Here is a 17711-nt window from a genome sequence, read left to right as displayed (position 1 = left end):
TAACAGTCCAAAGTTCCAGAGCTGGAATGACCAAGCCGCAGACAGCTGTGATCCGTGAGCACTCTTCGTCTTTTTTTCGGTTGTGTGTGTGTGTTGAATAGTGGAGAGTGGTGGTGGTGATTATTGTTTTAAGAGGAAGTACAACTAGGCAACCATCCTCTATATAACATTAATCAGAGAGAAAAAATGGAAGGTGTCCGACACTTAGAAAAATAAAGGTATCGGCCAAGGGAAGACAAAGGCCGCGAAGGGCGTAAAAATGAAAGACTCCCTAGCGCTCGCAAATCTAATAGCGTCGGGGTCTGAAAAGAACAAGAGTTGACCAAGGGAGGTCGGATAGGATAGATGAAAGTGAGGAGCCTACTACAACTAAGTGGAAAGAATGCCAGGACTCAGCTAAGGGCCCCGTGGTCACCAACCCACGCTCCAAAGTTCAGAGCCCCTGAGGCCCCTTTTAGTCGCCTCTTACGACAGGCAGGGGATACCGTGGGTGTTAATTCTACCACCCCCACCCACAGGGAGTGAATAGTGGAGAGTCCCAGGGCAAATCTATGCCATTTTACTGCTCTGTTTCCCAGGAGTACCCGACGAGTTGGAAAATCTCATTTCGCTACACTGGCGGTGAAAAAATCTACCTGACTTGGAGGCAAATTTTTCCTCCAAGCCAGGGGAGAAAACCCCTCTTCACTGCTAACTTGGAATAAAATGAATGTAGAATTTAATAAAAGTGAAGAGGAAGACGCTTTTCTTAAGAAACGGCTCTTTTCAGGGTTGAATTTTGAATTATTTAGTGAATTGTGGGGGCTATAATTTGGAATAGGCCAAAATTGTAATTCTAGACCAGATCATATTACTATTACTAAGTGAGCCTCTGCCAACTGCTCATTCAAAACAGCGCGTCAGAGTAGGGATCGAATAGCTGGAATACTATGATGAACCAGTGTTTTATGTACCAGCAGTATCAGACAATGTGTGAACCAAAGGAATGACATACTAAAGAAAAAAGTTTTCCGACTCCCCAGCTATTTCCTGCCAATATTCAGTCAGGGTCTTATACTCGGTACGCAGCAGTAATCCCATCTATCGGAGCTGAGGGCACCATAAGAGGCAAAGAACATCACAACAAACAATGGTCAATGTACTGTTATTGTTGATCAATGTTACGCGCTTTCGATATTGTAGGCCTCCACATTTATTTTTCATCTGACTCTGAAATACCACTCTTATCATAGTCGGTCTGGTAAAACTGAATAAAACATAAATGATTGGAAATTGTATTCACTATAACTTTTGTTATGTAGTACGTTTCTATAGGACCAATAACATAAGAATTTAACAATTAAATTTTAGGCGCTTACCCCTAAACTACCATTTCATCCAGGGTCAGTAAAATTGTTTATAGCTTAGACTATAGTTTCTTATTCCCCGACTCTATATACTGTTTTTTATTACATTCTGTTCACCCATTTTCTCGTGGCTCAGCGTTGATGTGGACTTAGCAACAAACATCGAAATTCATGAATATATGTGTTATCATAGCCGGTACGGTAAAAATGTATAAGACATAAATGATCGGAAATTTAATTCTGTGTAACTTTAGTTATGTAGTATTTATCTATAGGACTACTAATAATATAAATATTTGAGAAATGAATTTTAGGTCTTCCCCTAAACTACCATTTCACTCAGTTTGAATAAAATTATTGATAGCCTAGATTGTAGTGGCTCATCCCCTGACTTTACATACCGATTTTCATGAAATTCTCTTCAACCGTTTTCTCTCGTGATGCGTGTACATACATACATACATACATACATACATACATACATACATACATACATACATACATACATACATAAATTACAGAAAAGTAAGAAGTGCATTTCCTTGTTACTGTGGACATGATCGATACAGAAATACCATTCTTTTCAAATTCTGAGCAATGTACAGACAAAATTCTTATTTTATATATATAGATAAGGCACCCGGAGGCCCCGGATTCGATTCCCGGCCAAGTCAGGGATTTTTACCTGGACATGACGACTGGTTCGAGGCCCACTCAGCTTACGTGATTAGAATTGAGGAGCTATCTGATGGTGAGATAGCAGCCCCGGTCTCGAAAGCCACGAATAACGGCCGAGAGAATTCGTCGTGCTGATAACATGACACCTCGTAATCTGAGGGCCTTCGGGCTGAACAGCGGTCGCTTGGTAGGTCAAGGCCCTTCAAGGGATGTAGTGCCATGGGGTTTGGTTTGGTTAGATAAGGCATTGTTGTTTAATTAATTTTTAGTCATGTTTTATTATGTACAATTGCTATTAAGCAGGTTCATCAACAGCTGTTGATGACCCATTTACAGGTTGAAACCGGTACTGTTTTTTAATGTAAATAATTCTAAACACTTTGTAAAATAAATTATTGATTAGGTGGAAAACTCATCCTTTATACTTGTGTGCTCAAATTATCAATACGGATCATGAAGCTGATAGATTATAGTATTTTTGTGCTGATACAATTGTATATGAATAATAATAATAAAAAAAAATTATTTCATCAGGGCTGCTCGCTGTATGGGGTCAAATTATCTTCAAATTTGCTAGGAGGTAGTAAATATCGCACACATCATTACATAGTGAACATATACAGTCATCCGTTGGATTGCACTTATTTTGTGGTGGAGGCCATGTATCACATTTAAGCGATTAGAAAAACTGTGAACACAATATAACTGATCAAGCTCGCTATTCCCCATTTTATAAAATTGTCAAAGGCAAATAAAGGTATTGATTTGGTGGCTACATAATTCTTTGATTTCCCAATAACACAGAATATTCAATAGTAAGATCAAAACATTACAAATTTAATCAATCGTAGTCACTACTGCTTGCTATAGGTTGTCCATTGTAGCTATTGATGCTAAAGATCGGGCCAGCTAGGAAGACATCCGGTGAGGGGAAGTGTGCGAGTGAGAAAGCAGATGATATAGATGTTGATTCCCATAGGGAATCTGAAATATTTGTCCTGAATGAGTAAATTTATAATACCAATATAAATGGTCCGTTATTGGACATTATAAATTTTCCAGCTAACTCATTCTTGGTTGCCAGCGTTTTGCCCTCGTGTGCTAGGGTGGGCTCATCAGTTGGTACCTAGCACACCTACCAATACGCTGGCTAGTGCATACCGTGGAGGCCACTGCGTAGGCTAACTGGTATGCACTAGCCAGCGTATTGGTAGGTGTGCTAGGTACCAACTGATGAGCCCACCCTAGCACACGAGGGCGAAACGCTGGCAACCAAGAATGAGTTACCTGGAAAATTTATAATGTCCAATAACGGACCATTTATATTGGTATTATAAATTTACTCATTCAGGACAAATATTTCAGATTCCCTATGGGAATCAACATCTATATCATCTGATGGCCAAGCAGGCATCAATTTTTAGTGATGAGACAAAGTCTCTTAGTGCATTGGCACTGCCGGTGGCTCCAGTTAGCCTACGCAGTGGCCTCCACGGTATGCACTAGCCAGCGTATTGGTAGGTGTGCTAGGTACCAACTGATGAGCCCACCCTAGCACACGAGGGCGAAACGCTGGCAACCAAGAATGAGTAATAATAATAATAATAACTTAAATGTTTCCACCTTTTCAATACAATATATTCACAAATTTACAAAATTATACGGTACTAGTTTCGACCCATCTAGGGGTCATCATCAGCCGTATTGGAGCAAAGATCATTTGTGGCGAAATCCTAAGACAATATTATTTTAAAGAATAACAAGTGAAATGAGATGTTATGGTAATAGTTAATAATACAAGGAATATACATAATAAGAGGTTTTTAACAAAGAATAAAGTATAAATGGGGTGTTGTAAAAATTATAATCATGGAAATCAGTAAGTTCTTGTATTGAAATGAAATATGGCTTAGGAAGAGGGCTTAAGGTGGGGCTGAAGGGTGCGGGAGAAAGTGTAATTGTCTTGGAAAAGTAACTTTGATTAAATTTAGGATTGAGTTTAGGTTGGCTGCATTATTGTTTCTGAGGAAAGTGATAAATAGATCGAAGAGTATGTTGGGTTTCTCTGAGATTTCATTGAGATTGTGACTGGCATTAAAGTATTGGTCTAGGTGTATGTAGTAATTTTCCATTATGTTCAGTAAAGGGCCCTTGTTTGCTAATACGAGGATGTCCATGTCTTGTTCAATATTGGTGAAATTATGGTTATAATCTTGCATGTGTTGGCCGATGGCTGAAAACTTGTTGTATTTTATTGCGTTAGTGTGCTCGTGGTATCTGATAATGAAGTTTCTCCCGGTTTGCCCGATGTAGGTTTTTTTACAGGTGGTACATTTGATCCTATAAACTCCTGATTTTAAAAAACTGCTGGTCTTGTTGATGTGTGAAGTATTGTATAAAACATTCATGTTCTTATTGTTGGTTTTGAAGGCTATTTTAACGCCTTGTTTCTTAAAGATGTTGGTTAACTTGTAGATATCATTGTTGAACGTGAAGGTGGAAAATGTTAGAGGTTTGGTTATTTCTTTTTTGAGGGTAGTTTTTGGGCGATGTTTGTGTTTATTGATTATCCTTTCTATAACCATCAACCAAGAATGAGTTAGCTGGAAAATTTATAATGTCCAATAACGGACCATTTATACTGGTATGAGAAAGCAGAGTCGTGGGAGCGAGAACGCTGACTTCCCCTTCTCGCTCAGTGTTGTGGCGACGTACAGTTGACCCGAAATATTTGTTATAACTGACATGTAACACTTCGCAGATTTTCAGTTCGTGGAATTCCCTTCCGGCTGTAAATTACAGACATACCAAACCAAATGAATGTATTTAGAAGTGCTACAGATGACAGATAGATTGACGGACTTACAACATAATTTAACCTCTTATTACAGTAGCTGTAAAAACCGTTTCCGTGTATCAATTAGCGTAGTCCTTATTTTAAAATTATAATCTGATGTAAAATTAACTTTACGACGCTGTAGATGTACAGTGTAGAATATGGTTTGCTATAACACCAGGCTTCATAATCTGAGCCACGTCATGTAAAATAACTCGATAATAATAATAATAATAATAATAATAATGTCCGCCTCTGTGGTGTAGTGGTTAGCGTGATTAGCTGCCACCCCCGGAGGCCCGGGTTCGATTCCCGGCTCTGCCACAAAATTTGAAAAGTGGTACGAGGGCTGGAACGGGGTACACTCAGCCTCGGGAGGTCAAATGAGTAGAGGTGGGTTTGATTCCCACCTCAGCCATCCTGGAAGTGGTTTTTCGTGGTTTCCCACTTCTCCAGGCAAATGCCGGGATGGTACCTAACTTACCGGGTGAGATGGCCGTGCGCGTAGAGGCGCGCGGCTGTGAGCTTGCATCCGGGAGATAGTAGATTCGAATCCCACTATCGGCAGCCCTGAAGATGGTTTTCCATGGTTTCCCATTTTCACACCAGGCAAATGCTGGGGCTGTACCTTATTTAAGGCCACGGCCGCTTTCTTCCAACTCCTAAGCCTTTCCTATCCCATCGTCGCCATAAGACCTACCTGTGTTGGCGCGACGTAAAGCCCCTAGAAAAAAAAGTACCTAACTTAAGGCTACGGCTGCTTCCTTCCCTCTTCCTTGTCTATCCCTTCCAATCTTCCCATCCCCAACCAAGGCCCCTGTTCAGCATAGCAGGTGAGGCCGCCTGGGCGAGGTACTGGTCATTCTCCCCAATTGTATCCCCCGACCCAATGTATCACGCTCCAGGACACTACCCTCGAGGCGGTATAGGTGGGATCCCTCGCTGAGTCCGAGGGAAAAAATGACCCTGGAGGGTAAGAAGATTAATAATAATAACTTTTGCTTTAAGGCGAGAAAGCAGTGTTAAACTATATGATCATTTGCCCCTACCTCCTTAATGCCAATATTTTGTTGCTTTCTTGTAAAATAAGAAATGTGACTTACGATATGACATATATAATTATATAATTGTTCTCAGGTATTGAAACAAAATATAATTCATAAAAGGAAACACCATAAAGGGTCTACATATGCTGAGTAACAACGTATGTACGCGAAGATAACTTGAATGGCACTAGAAATAATAAGTAATAAAATAATGACATAATTATTCACAAAATGAGCACATTCTTGGTTTATTATGTCCACTGCATCTCTTCAATTCCACTGCGTCCTTCGTCATAACTTCTGTCGTCCTCACCGGATGACGTGTCGTCGGCTCCCAGCTGGATTGCAAAGGACTCCCTAATGTCCAGTCCTCGGCGGATATTGACGCGAATTTCTGTCTAGTGAGTTTCTCTATGTCGTCAATAGTGAAGGTGACGCTGTGAGAAGCTACCCAGTTCTTCACTTTAGCCCACATTATTTCAGTACTGTTCAATTCAGGGTGATACGGGGGCAGTCGAATAACTGAGTGTCCGTACTGTTCCATGAGTTCATCTAGGATGTAGGTTGTGTGTGCCGGCTTGTGCAATTTGATAAGCTCATAAAGCTCGTGTTTGTACATCATCTCACGGTGTAGAATGTTCCTATTCACTAGCCAGGAGATCATCGTCACTTTACGTGAGCTGGAGGTTGGAGCACGATCTACTTCCTTGTTGTGATATGATGCGTAGTCAATCACGAGAACACTGCGAGGTGGAAGTTATCTTTCATACCTTTCATTCTCTTTTTAAAAAAAGTCACTATTCATGTCATCGTGGTAGTCGCCACTCTTGCTGCCAGACTTCCAGATTAGCAGACAGTTCTCGATGAAACCCATTTCACCGCCAGCATGTACAACTATCCTCCGCCCGACACTGGGCATTTTTTAAATAAACAAACCTTTTGTATTTTATGTCATGTTTTTCCATTAGGATGCACTTGTTAGTGTTAGTTTTTTTAAAATGATATCCTAATGATCGAAGAATTCGCTTGACACTAGTATTGGATCCTTTGAACTTTAAGTCTTTACCTAAATTTGCATGAATTTTTGAAACTGTAGGTAAACTTTTTTTCATCTAAATAAAAATTGCTAACAATACGACGTACGGCACCTTCGTCAAAGTCGTCCAATCCAGTAATATTCTTTGTGCGCATTCTGTTTTTGTTTGGTGTTTCAAACAGACTATCCATAGGTTTTCCTCATTCTTTCGTTTTTCGCTCTTAATCCGTACCAAAGAACTTTCTGACACTCCAACAACTGCTGCTACTCTTTCCTGCACTTTTTTTTACAATCTATCACGAACTTTTCTTCCATTGCCTCCCTTTCCATAAAGTCTATAACGTTCAAGATTGCTGCACGAGTCTGACTCTTTAGCACCTTACGATGCACGCTACTTCCATACTGTCACAGATAGGCCTAACGTACACCACCACTAACCACAGTTACTACTAAACGGGAAATTAGAAAGCAGAGCGCGGCAGCTGAGTGTAAACTTATGCACTGAACTGTCCTCTTAGCAGGAGCTCTGTTAGGAGGGGATACGCTACGCAAGACAATCCAAAGTGCGCATGCGCTCCCAAATGTCTTCCTAGCTGGCCCGATCTCTATCACATTCAAGATCACATTTGTTTATGTTTATTGAGTTTTCTTTACAATTTTTTTCCTGGCTTAATAAAAGACATGCCCTAGCAGTTTTTCCCCAGAAATTTTCGTCAGCCAGGTGTCAGGAATGAGTAGCTGGGCGGAGAATACTACGTTAACTTCAATATGAAAAAATTAATTTCATTGCCCTCGGGGATTTAACAATAATATCAGACAGGTAAACATTAACTGCAAAACTGAACTATTTGAGTGTTATCATGAACAAGACATAACAGAGTATTTTGAACTTTAAGTGTTCTACTGCTCCTTCCAAATCATGTAACATCGGGCTTAGACCTACCACTCGGTTGCTGTGGACATGTGGACTGCCGTACGGTTTTGTGACATCATGCGGAATAAAGGACTCGCATGCGATTCCACACTAATCCAGACACCACTTGCGCACGACACTACGTGGTGGTCAAGCTAAACATTTGACCTCTGATGTAAATGATGCAATTATGCTGACTGTTGTAAACAAGGTTGGGTTTACAAAAAACACAACTTCTTTATTTGCTTCACATGTAAAATTACAATATTCACACTAACAAAACTGAAAGTTATCTCGAAGCAAAATGAACTATGAATTTGGAGAAAGAGTCTGTCTTTGTACACTATATACACGTTGGAGTATTCACGTTCACTACTATTTCGGAAAGATAGTCCTTGTGACATGAAAAGTTCTTGATAGTCGAAAACTATCAGAAGCATTGACGTAAATATCTCAGAGAGTCCTTCCTTGTTGAAGTGTCTGAGTTCATTAACGTAAGTTCAATGACTGAAGAGTTCCTACTTAGCGAAACTAAGTTGATAATGGGAGCTTGCATTAGCTAGGGAATGATAGTGGCATATAATGGTAAGACTAGACATGGACAGCGGAACAGGCAAGAGGAGCGGTGACCCGAGGTGAGACCTCTTACTGCCAGAAATTCAGTCCACCTGGCCGAAGCACATTTTAAAGAGGAGTAGCCTCCGTGCTCGACGTAGGGTGTATTCTGGAGCTGGACACCGTGGTCAGTGGGGCTCTGGACAGGCTAGGAGCTCCTTTTTATAGCACACACGACGTTCCAGGCACACGCACTGAGGGCTGCACGTCGAGGCTCGAAGAATAACACACTGGCACGCGTGTAGCTGGCTGGCGGATCGAGAAGGGAGCGACGGACATACAACACCCTCCCCTCCTAAATACGCCGGTACGGCGTGAAACGGCGGCGGCTGCGATGTTGGGCCGGAGCTGCTGATGTCTCTGTTGTATTGTCCGGAGCTGGGACTGGGCGGAGTGGCGCTGCCCCGTCCTGAAAGGAACCCATGGTTATTAAATGGTCTAAAGCTCGTTCAGCAATAGATTTATCTGGCTTAGCAATAGAATCAATAGCTGGACATGGGCGGTAGCGCAGACGCATCTGGTCTTGATGGCGGCAGATGCGTTTCTCCGTAGTCTGTATCTCGTAGAGACGATGACCCAACGATCTGCAGATGACTCCAGGTATCCAGAGTGGGTTTGACTTGAATGTCCTGGTGTAGACCTTGTCGTTGACTGAGAACTTCGTTGGTGAGGTCTGAGGCTGGGCCGGAAGAGGCTGCAACAGAGAAAGTAAAGTTCTGTGAGGTCGTCCATGGAGCTTCTGTGCAGGAGTGATATTATCAGCGCCAGGCAGAGTTCTGTAGTTGCTTAAGTGTTGGAGCAATGCTTGGTCTTTAGTTAAGCCTGAAGAGACAGCTTTTTTCATACTTCTCTTAAATGTTTGTACAAAGCGTTCAGCTTCACCATTAGATTGAGGGTGAAAAGGCGGTGCTAGGATATGACGAATGCCATTATATGTACAAAATTTCGTAAAAGCAGTAGCTGTAAATTGAGGTCCGTTGTCCGAAATGAGTACTTGAGGTAAGCCTTCTGTAGTAAATATTTTCTGAAGAGTACGAATGGTAGCTTCTGTCGTAGTAGTCGAATGCATATCCACTACATATGGAAAGTGCGATAGTGAATCGATAACTATTAACCACATGGAACTGAGGAAAGGACCTGCGAAATCGATGTGAACTCGTTCCCATGGAGTAGTAGCAGGAGGCCATGAAGCTAGATCAGAAGACGGGGCGTTCTGATGCATTTGACATTGTTCACAATGACAGATGAGCTTTTCGATGGCGGCATCAATACCGGGCCAGTAGCAGTGTTGACGTGCTAGTTGCTTTGTTCTGGATATACCCCAATGGCTTTGGTGTAATAATTCGAGAACTTGTTTCTGTAGGCTAAGTGGGATAACCACTCGGAAGATGGTGCCTGTTTCTAGGAGTACGACTCCAGCACGAGTCGTGAGACGATGCTGCATACGATGATAAGGTGCAAGGTGGGCAGGAAGCTTGCTCTGAAGAGGCCAACCGTTGCGGATGTAAGTACGCACAGTAGCAAGTGTACTGTCCCTATCCGTAGCTTTAGCTATGCAGGTAGCATCAATAGGAAAACTGGATACAGTATCTTCAAGTTCTATGTCCAACTGAAGACAGTCAGATTCTTGAGAATCGAAGGCAGTATCAGGACCAACTGGTAAGCGTGAGAGGGCATCAGCATTACAATGCTGGGATGTGGCTCGATAGACAATCTGATAGGAATAATCAGAAAAGAACATGGACCATCTTTGAAGCTTTCTGAGAGAATTCTCAGGGATCTTATTACCAGGATGGAATAAGTGTACGAGAGGCTTATGATCAGTAATGATCAGGAAATGGTTGCCATAGAGATATTCATTGAAACGGCGAATACCAAAGATGATGGCTAAAGCTTCTTTCTCTATCTGTGAGTATCGACGTTGATGGTCATTAAGTGTTTTCGAAGCGAAGGCGATGGGGCGTTCCTGTCCATGACGATCCTTCTGGGAGAGAACGGCATCGACACCGTAGTCTGAAGCGTCAGTAGCTAGCGTGATGATCTTGTCGGGCTGAAAATGAGTGAGTTGTATAGCTTGAATTAAGGCGTTGTTGATGGTTTTCCATGCCTATTGGCATTGCGGAGTCCACTGAAATTTAACACCTTTTTTACGTAGAGCGTTTAATGGAGCTGCCACTGTAGCGAAGCGGGGAATGAACTTCTTATAGTAGTTCGCTTTGCCTATGAATGACTGGAGCTGCTTGAGGTTCTGAGGTGCCGGCATGTTTACGATAGCTGAGACATTCTATGCACTAGGGCGAATTCCAGTCTTATCAAGTATATGTCCTAGGTAGTGAACTTGAGGCTGAAAGAATGTACATTTAGGGAGATTCGCTCGTAGGCCATTGTCTTTCAATTTCTGGAGAAGGAGGCGTAGATTGGTTAGATGTTCCTGATGATCTTTTCCAGTAACAATAATATCATCCAGGTAGTTAGCACAACCGGGAATGGAGGCGGTGAGTTGAGCTAAATAGCGCTGAAAAATAGCCGCTGAGGATGAAACACCGAATGGGAGCCACTGGAGCTGGAGCAGTCCGAGAGGAGTGTTGAGTGTTAGAAATTTCTTAGATTCTTCGTCTAAAAGTAGCTGGAGATATGCTTCTTTAAGATCAACTCGAGAGAAGAATTGTCCACCAGAGAGACGACGGAATAAGTCTTCTGGACGTGGAATAGGAAAGATATCTGTGTCAATTTGTGCGTTGACTGTAGATCGAAAATCTCCACAAAGTCGAACATTACCATCAGGTTTCTTGATGACCACGAGTGGAGTAGCCCATTGACTAGAAGTAACTGGGACCACAATTCCAGTTTGTATCCATCTGTCTAATTCTTTCGTGACCTGGTCTTGAAGTGCGAGGGGTACTGGACGTGCTTTGAGGAAGCGAGGCTTAGCTCCGGATTTCAGCTGTATGTGAGCTGTATAGTCTTTTGCTGTTCCGAGCTGAGAGTCGAAGACTTCAGGAAACTGCTCTAGGAGAGCGGTAACGTCAGAAGTAGGATGCAATGTAGATACGACGTTAATGTTGTCATGTATCTGGAAACCAAATAAGTTAAATAGATCCATGCCCATAATGTTGGATGCAGTGTAGTTGTTAACTACAAGAAGAGGAATGGCCTTCTGAATTCCTTTATAACTAGCCTGAAGCTTGATTTGACCTTTAATATCAATTTTCCTTTTGTTAAATGTCACGAGCTGGATGTCAGCTGGAGAGCATGAAGGTGAACCTAAGTCGTGGTATGTAGCCAGGTTAATAATAGAGACAGGTGATCCAGTGTCTAATTGAAAATCGACAGATCGATCAGAGAATGAGAGAGGAACGATGATCTTGTGAGAATTCTTTGTGGGAAGAATAAGATTGATCTGATCAACTTCCATGTCTTGGCGGGGCTGTATATGCTTCCGGCGGGCTGCAGGAGTCTTAGCAGGGCGGAGCGAACTCTGACATACAGTCTTAATGTGTCCAAGTTTATTACACTGTTCACAAGTGGCTTTGAAAAAACGACAGTCACGACGTTCATGATGCTTGAAACAGCCTCGGCAGGAAGGCAGGAGTTTCGAGTTGCTTTTAGAATTGGGCTTCCTTGTAGAATTACGAGAGGGAACCGTGCAAGAATGCTTGGTAGAGAGCGCCGTGTCTGCGCGGTTCACTGTAGCAGAGGACTTGCGGGCCTGAGTCGAGACGTGAGCAACTTCGTGTGGAGAAGCTATGGCTGCGGCAGTCTTGGTAGTAAGCTCATAAACCGTAGCAATACGCTGGACGTCTTCTAAAGAAGCGTCAAAACGTATTTTGTCCTCAGGAGTATGTAAAATTACCATGTCCCGAATGAGAGAATCAGTGTAGGGTGAACCACAACCGTCCTTGGAGCATATGAACTGGCAGGGTTTAGCTAGACCACGCAATTCAGTTATCCATTCAGTATGTGTCTAATGGGGTTGCTTTCTGCTCTGAAAAAATTTATAGCGAGCAGCCACTATGTGAGGAGCTTTGGCATAGTGTTCAGTGAGACGGGCCAAGAGCTGTGCGAATGGTACCTCAGATAGGTTTTCTTCTGGACTTAATTTACGCAGTAATTCACACGTAGCATTGCCAACCGAACTAAGAAATAGTGCTCGGCGGCGTTGATCATCTGTGACAGAATGGCAGATGAAATGCTGTTGTAAGCGGGCTAAATAAACTGACCATTCTTCCTTAGCCGGATCAAAAGCAGAGAACGGAGGAATAGCTGATGGCTGTGTAGAGACAGAAATAGCTTGAATAGCCTGAATTAATGCTGCCTGTTGTTGTTGCATAAACTGTTGTTGTTGCTGCTGTAAGGCCTGGAATACTGTAGCGAGTTGCTCAGCTGTAGCCATTGCGAGATGCGTGCAATAAAGAGCAAGTATAGCTGTGTGGCAGAACTGGTTGTAGGCGAGACCTTGACCGGTATAGCTGGGAGGGAGAGAGAGAGCAAGCAAACACGCTGGAGCGTGCCACACAGGTGGAGCGCACGACAGAGAGCTGTGGAATGTCGGCTGACGTTCCGTAGTGTGAAGAAGTCTAATAGCGCCACTTGAGAAAAGCGAACTGCTGTGATAGGCCGTACGGGCGCCAATGTGGAATGATGATAGTTACGTAGTATAATGGCACTGTGCCCATGAGTGGACAATATCCCGCAAGAGTTTGTTGGTCTGCGGCAAATGAGTTGATAACCGAATGGACACAGGTTTGCCTTTGTTTCGACTGAGTGGGCGACACACTGAGCACTGATTGACTTTGTCGCCAATGTATAAGTGTCTGAGGGCACGGAGTTTGCTGTACCTCGTTGTGAATGAGTGGATGACGGGGCCTATAAAGTTCGTGCAGTTTCTCGTCACCACTGAGTGTCGATTGGGGCAGATGAATTGCAAGTTTGTTATCCCGTCGCCACAGAGTTGGCGACTGGGGCCGATGAATTGTAGTTTTTTTTTTTTTTTACCTCGTCGCCACAGAGTTGTGTTGTAAACAAGGTTGGGTTTACAAAAAACACAACTTCTTTATTTGCTTCACATGTAAAATTACAATATTTACACTAACAAAACAGAAAGTTATCTCGAAGCAAAATGAACTATGAATTTGGAGAAAGAGTCTGTCTTTGTACACTATATACACGTTGGAGTATTCACGTTCACTACTATTTCGGAAAGATAGTCCTTGTGACATGAAAAGTTCTTGATAGTCGAAAACTATCAGAAGCATTGACGTAAATATCTCAGAGAGTCCTTCCTTGTTGAAGTGTCTGAGTTCATTAACGTAAGTTCAATGACTGAAGAGTTCCTACTTAGCGAAACTAAGTTGATAATGGGAGCTTGCATTAGCTAGGGAATGATAGTGGCATATAATGGTAAGACTAGACATGGACAGCGGAACAGGCAAGAGGAGCGGTGACCCGAGGTGAGACCTCTTACTGCCAGAAATTCAGTCCACCTGGCCGAAGCACATTTTAAAGAGGAGTAGCCTCCGTGCTCGACGTAGGGTGTATTCTGGAGCTGGACACCGTGGTCAGTGGGGCTCTGGACAGGCTAGGAGCTCCTTTTTATAGCACACACGACGTTCCAGGCACGCGCACTGAGGGTTGCGCGTTGAGGCTCGAAGAATAACACACTGGCACGCGTGTAGCTGGCTGGCGGATCGAGAAGGGAGCGACGGACATACAACACTGACAATAATGATTTATCATTTCAACGAACAGTTTTACAGTAGTTACATGTTAATTTGGAGCCCCCAATGTCTCAAATATGTATTAATATTATGTAATTAGGTTATATTAGCCGAGCGGTCAGAAAAAATGGCAGGGCGGTCCGCCCATTAAAAACGTCCTAGGGAGAACACTGCCTAGATTCATGTTACAAAAATGCTTTTATTATGCAGCTCTATGGCAGAAGAACAATTTTCAGATTTTTTTCTAAATTTCCTAACATTTCTGGGTTTTCCATATGGGTGGACACCTGTGTAATAAATTTGCCCTTTACTGTAATATTAGCAAAAATATGCAGAGATTATGTAAAATACGTAATTGTTGGCAGGGAGGTAGCCCTGCCCAGGGAGTGGCGCCCCCCTGCCTATGTGCGTCCCAGAGCACATCGACCTGGTGTGTAGCATCTGGTAAAGGTCCCATATCAGGGTTACGATGCTGTTAAGGCATCTACAGTGGAGATGGTGGACTTCAGTACAGTGGGGATGGCAGAAGAGGCAGCCCTGTACTCAGGGATTAGTAAGAGTACAACTTTCTATTAGATAGCATCTGTTCCCCCTGTTAATGGCGGCTGTCGAAGGCGCCTGTACCCCAGATTAGGGGCGGTCTCGTTTAATCCTGGCAGTAGGTATAAAATGCCCACAACGACAGGCTAAGCGACCAGCCGGTTGAGGTATTCTTTGTCGCATCTATGGCATGTCTTCTTGAAATTCAGAACATTCTAGGGCATTCCCCCAAAGCGACGTGCGCCACATTCATCTAGCCATAAGTTTTAATGTGGAACAGTGGACACTTCACAATTCAAGAATATTGTATATTCAACATATATCACCTGTGCACATAATAGTAGTGCAAAGTTTTAACTCTCATACCGATTAACGTAGACGAAGATAAGACAGAAAACATTTGATAATGTTTATATCCATACTATGCAACACCTTTATAATTTAAGAAAACGTATTTTAACATACATCATTCATGTACATATAGTAATGTCAACTTTTTAATTATTATATCAGTTATTGTAGACGATTATTTAAACCAGAACAATTGTAATGACTATGTTTTCACCCATACCATGTGACATTCTTATTGTGATGTTTTAATTGTATGTTATGATTGTCAGCTAAAGATGACCTTCACAAGGTCGAAACCGGTACTGCAGAACAAAACCAAACCAAACCCCATGGCACTACAGCCCTTGAAGGGCCTTGGCCTACCAAGCGACCGCTGCTCAGCCCGAAGGCCTGCAGATTACGAGGTGTCGTGTGGTCAGCACGACGATTCCTCTCGGCCGTTATTCTTGTCTTTCTAGACCGGGGCCGCCATCTCACCGTCAGATAGCTCCTCAATTCTAATCACGTAGGCTGAGTGGACCTCGAACCAGCCCTCAGGTCCAGGTAAAAATCCCTGACCTGGCCGGGAATCGAACCCAGGGCCTCCGGGTAAGAAGCAGGTACGCTACCCCTACACCACGGGGCCGGCTACTGCAGAACAATAATATATAAATATATGTATTGATAGGTGGAAGCTTCAAATCTTCATATTTGTGAAAGTGGTGTGTCGAGAGTGTGGCCAAAAAAAAGTAGGCTATAGAATGAATTCTTGACTAGAACAGCATACAGTACATGAACTACACTTTACAAGAAAAATAAGCAGTTCCCCTCAATTATTAACACAAACGCAAGAAGATTCGTGTCAAAGTGCATTTCATAAAGGCATGTGAAGCCATGACCACAGCAAACGTACCGTGGAAAAATGTTTAGATGGGCCAATGACCTTAGATGTTAGGCCCCTTTAAACAACACGCATAAGAATCATCATCATCATCAAAAAGTTCAGACGCTAAGTTCCTTGATGAATCTACACTTTGCAAGGTATATGACAATGCTGTGGATGTAACTAACACACCCGGTTGTGGGAAGGCTGAGCATCAAAACTGTATATAATTCGTTTGATTAATAAATGCCTGGGATACTAACACAATGGGGTACTTAGATAAAGTGTTAGAGATGTTAAGACTGTTGTTTATTATCCCCCGCAGTCAGCCGTTTCGGTGAGGGATAGACAAACAATTTTGAAGAATCCTAAAACTGCACATGATGATGTGTACAACAAATGTAATTTCTAATGGATTCTTGAAAACATTGAAAAGTAGGAAACTTCAGGAATACCGCTCACTGAATCGATGGCCATCATCCGTGACATTCACCAGGCATCTACGGAGGCTACATGCCATCATCATTATTATTATTATCAGTGATGTGAAAAATACATTGAATGCTGTTTGTGAGTCAGCAGGTGAAAAAGTCAGTTCTGGGTTTGTTTATTGTTAGCTCCCAGTGATCTCGAGCGATCATCTTCAATGTACCAGAATATACTTACCCAACATGACGGAACCTGATTCCTGAGAATATGCAGAAATACCATGTAACATCGATCGACTTTTGAACCACAAACTAAATTTTATTTTCAACTGACTTTATGTCGCTCCACAATTTAAAGTGACAACTATTTATATTGTAATTTGTTTTAAATTCATACTTAAGAAAAGCATTTTTGAAACATTTTTATTATTTTGATATTACATATTTTGAGGTATTGCTACATATTCCATGCTTTGTGGTGAGTGTTACTTTCACTGACCTGTCTCAGCCTTATCCTTGGCTTTGACGATATGAAAGTGACCGAGGTATCAACGATGCTAGTAATGCCAGTCCATATTTTAATGGTCTGAAAATGTCGCTCATAGGTCGCTTGGTGCATGCAATTCAGACTGATACAGCTCACTGAGGGAAGCAACAGGAAATTACCTCACTGCTTATTTCCCTAGTATGCCTCTTCAGTGATGCTGATGGTGGAGCTGTTGAGGATCCAAGCAGCCTTAAGACTCAATACTCAACATACATCTACATATTCCATAGGTTAATACCCACCCTACTGCTGATGCGTGTTCTTGCTGACTTCCTGCGTCGCATTCTAACAGCGTTCTAGTTCTTTGTGTCTTCTGTCAACCTGAAATAATGCAATGATGAGTCAGCTACAGCCTCAGGGAAGTGAGGATTTGGATACAGTATAGTTATTGGTCAATCCAATAACTCTCCTCAAATGTTTAACATTCAGTAATGCTACTTAGTGGCGTAGCAAGTTCTACCACAGAAAAATAACACAGAAGAGGCAATATTCAGGTGTGAAGGCTGGGAGCACACACAGCATTTGCACTCCTCGCACAGCCTTTACAGTCTGCATTTGATTTAAGTACTTGAAATTTAAAGTTTTAGAAATATTTGTGGATTAGTTGGAGAGAGAAAAAGGTGTAGAAGAGAGATATAATTTAATAATAATAAATTTAAGTAGTACTGATAGGATATGGAAGGAAAGAAAGAACGAGGACCTTTACGGACACACTGAAAATATCAATCTCAACGCAGTTCGGCACCAACCGCAGCAGTTTTGATGTGTCATTTGCTTTCAAGTTTGGATGTGCTGT

The 17711-nt window shown here is 42.3% G+C and overlaps 1 protein-coding gene across 3 annotated transcripts in view; it reads right to left on the bottom strand.

Moving 5' to 3' along the window:
• The window catches only part of LOC136883091 (F-box/LRR-repeat protein 2), a 68570-nt gene that overhangs the window by 26063 nt on the left and 24796 nt on the right, over positions 1 to 17711 (bottom strand). For 2 of the 3 annotated variants that reach the window (XR_010861218.2, XM_067155271.2), the window contains exon 2: positions 17158 to 17236. Coding sequence is in view for 1 of the 3 variants with exons in the window: in XM_067155271.2 (XP_067011372.2) it covers positions 17158 to 17199 (42 nt within the window). In the remaining 2 variants the exon portion in view is untranslated. Of the gene's footprint in view, positions 1 to 8072; positions 9165 to 17157; positions 17237 to 17711 lie in introns of those variants that run through there. The other variant, XR_010861219.2, reaches the window with a different exon arrangement.

The sequence above is a fragment of the Anabrus simplex genome, chromosome 11, assembly GCF_040414725.1.
Source record: "Anabrus simplex isolate iqAnaSimp1 chromosome 11, ASM4041472v1, whole genome shotgun sequence".
NCBI lineage: Eukaryota > Metazoa > Arthropoda > Insecta > Orthoptera > Tettigoniidae > Anabrus > Anabrus simplex.
This window is presented reverse-complemented; position numbering and strand designations above follow the sequence as displayed.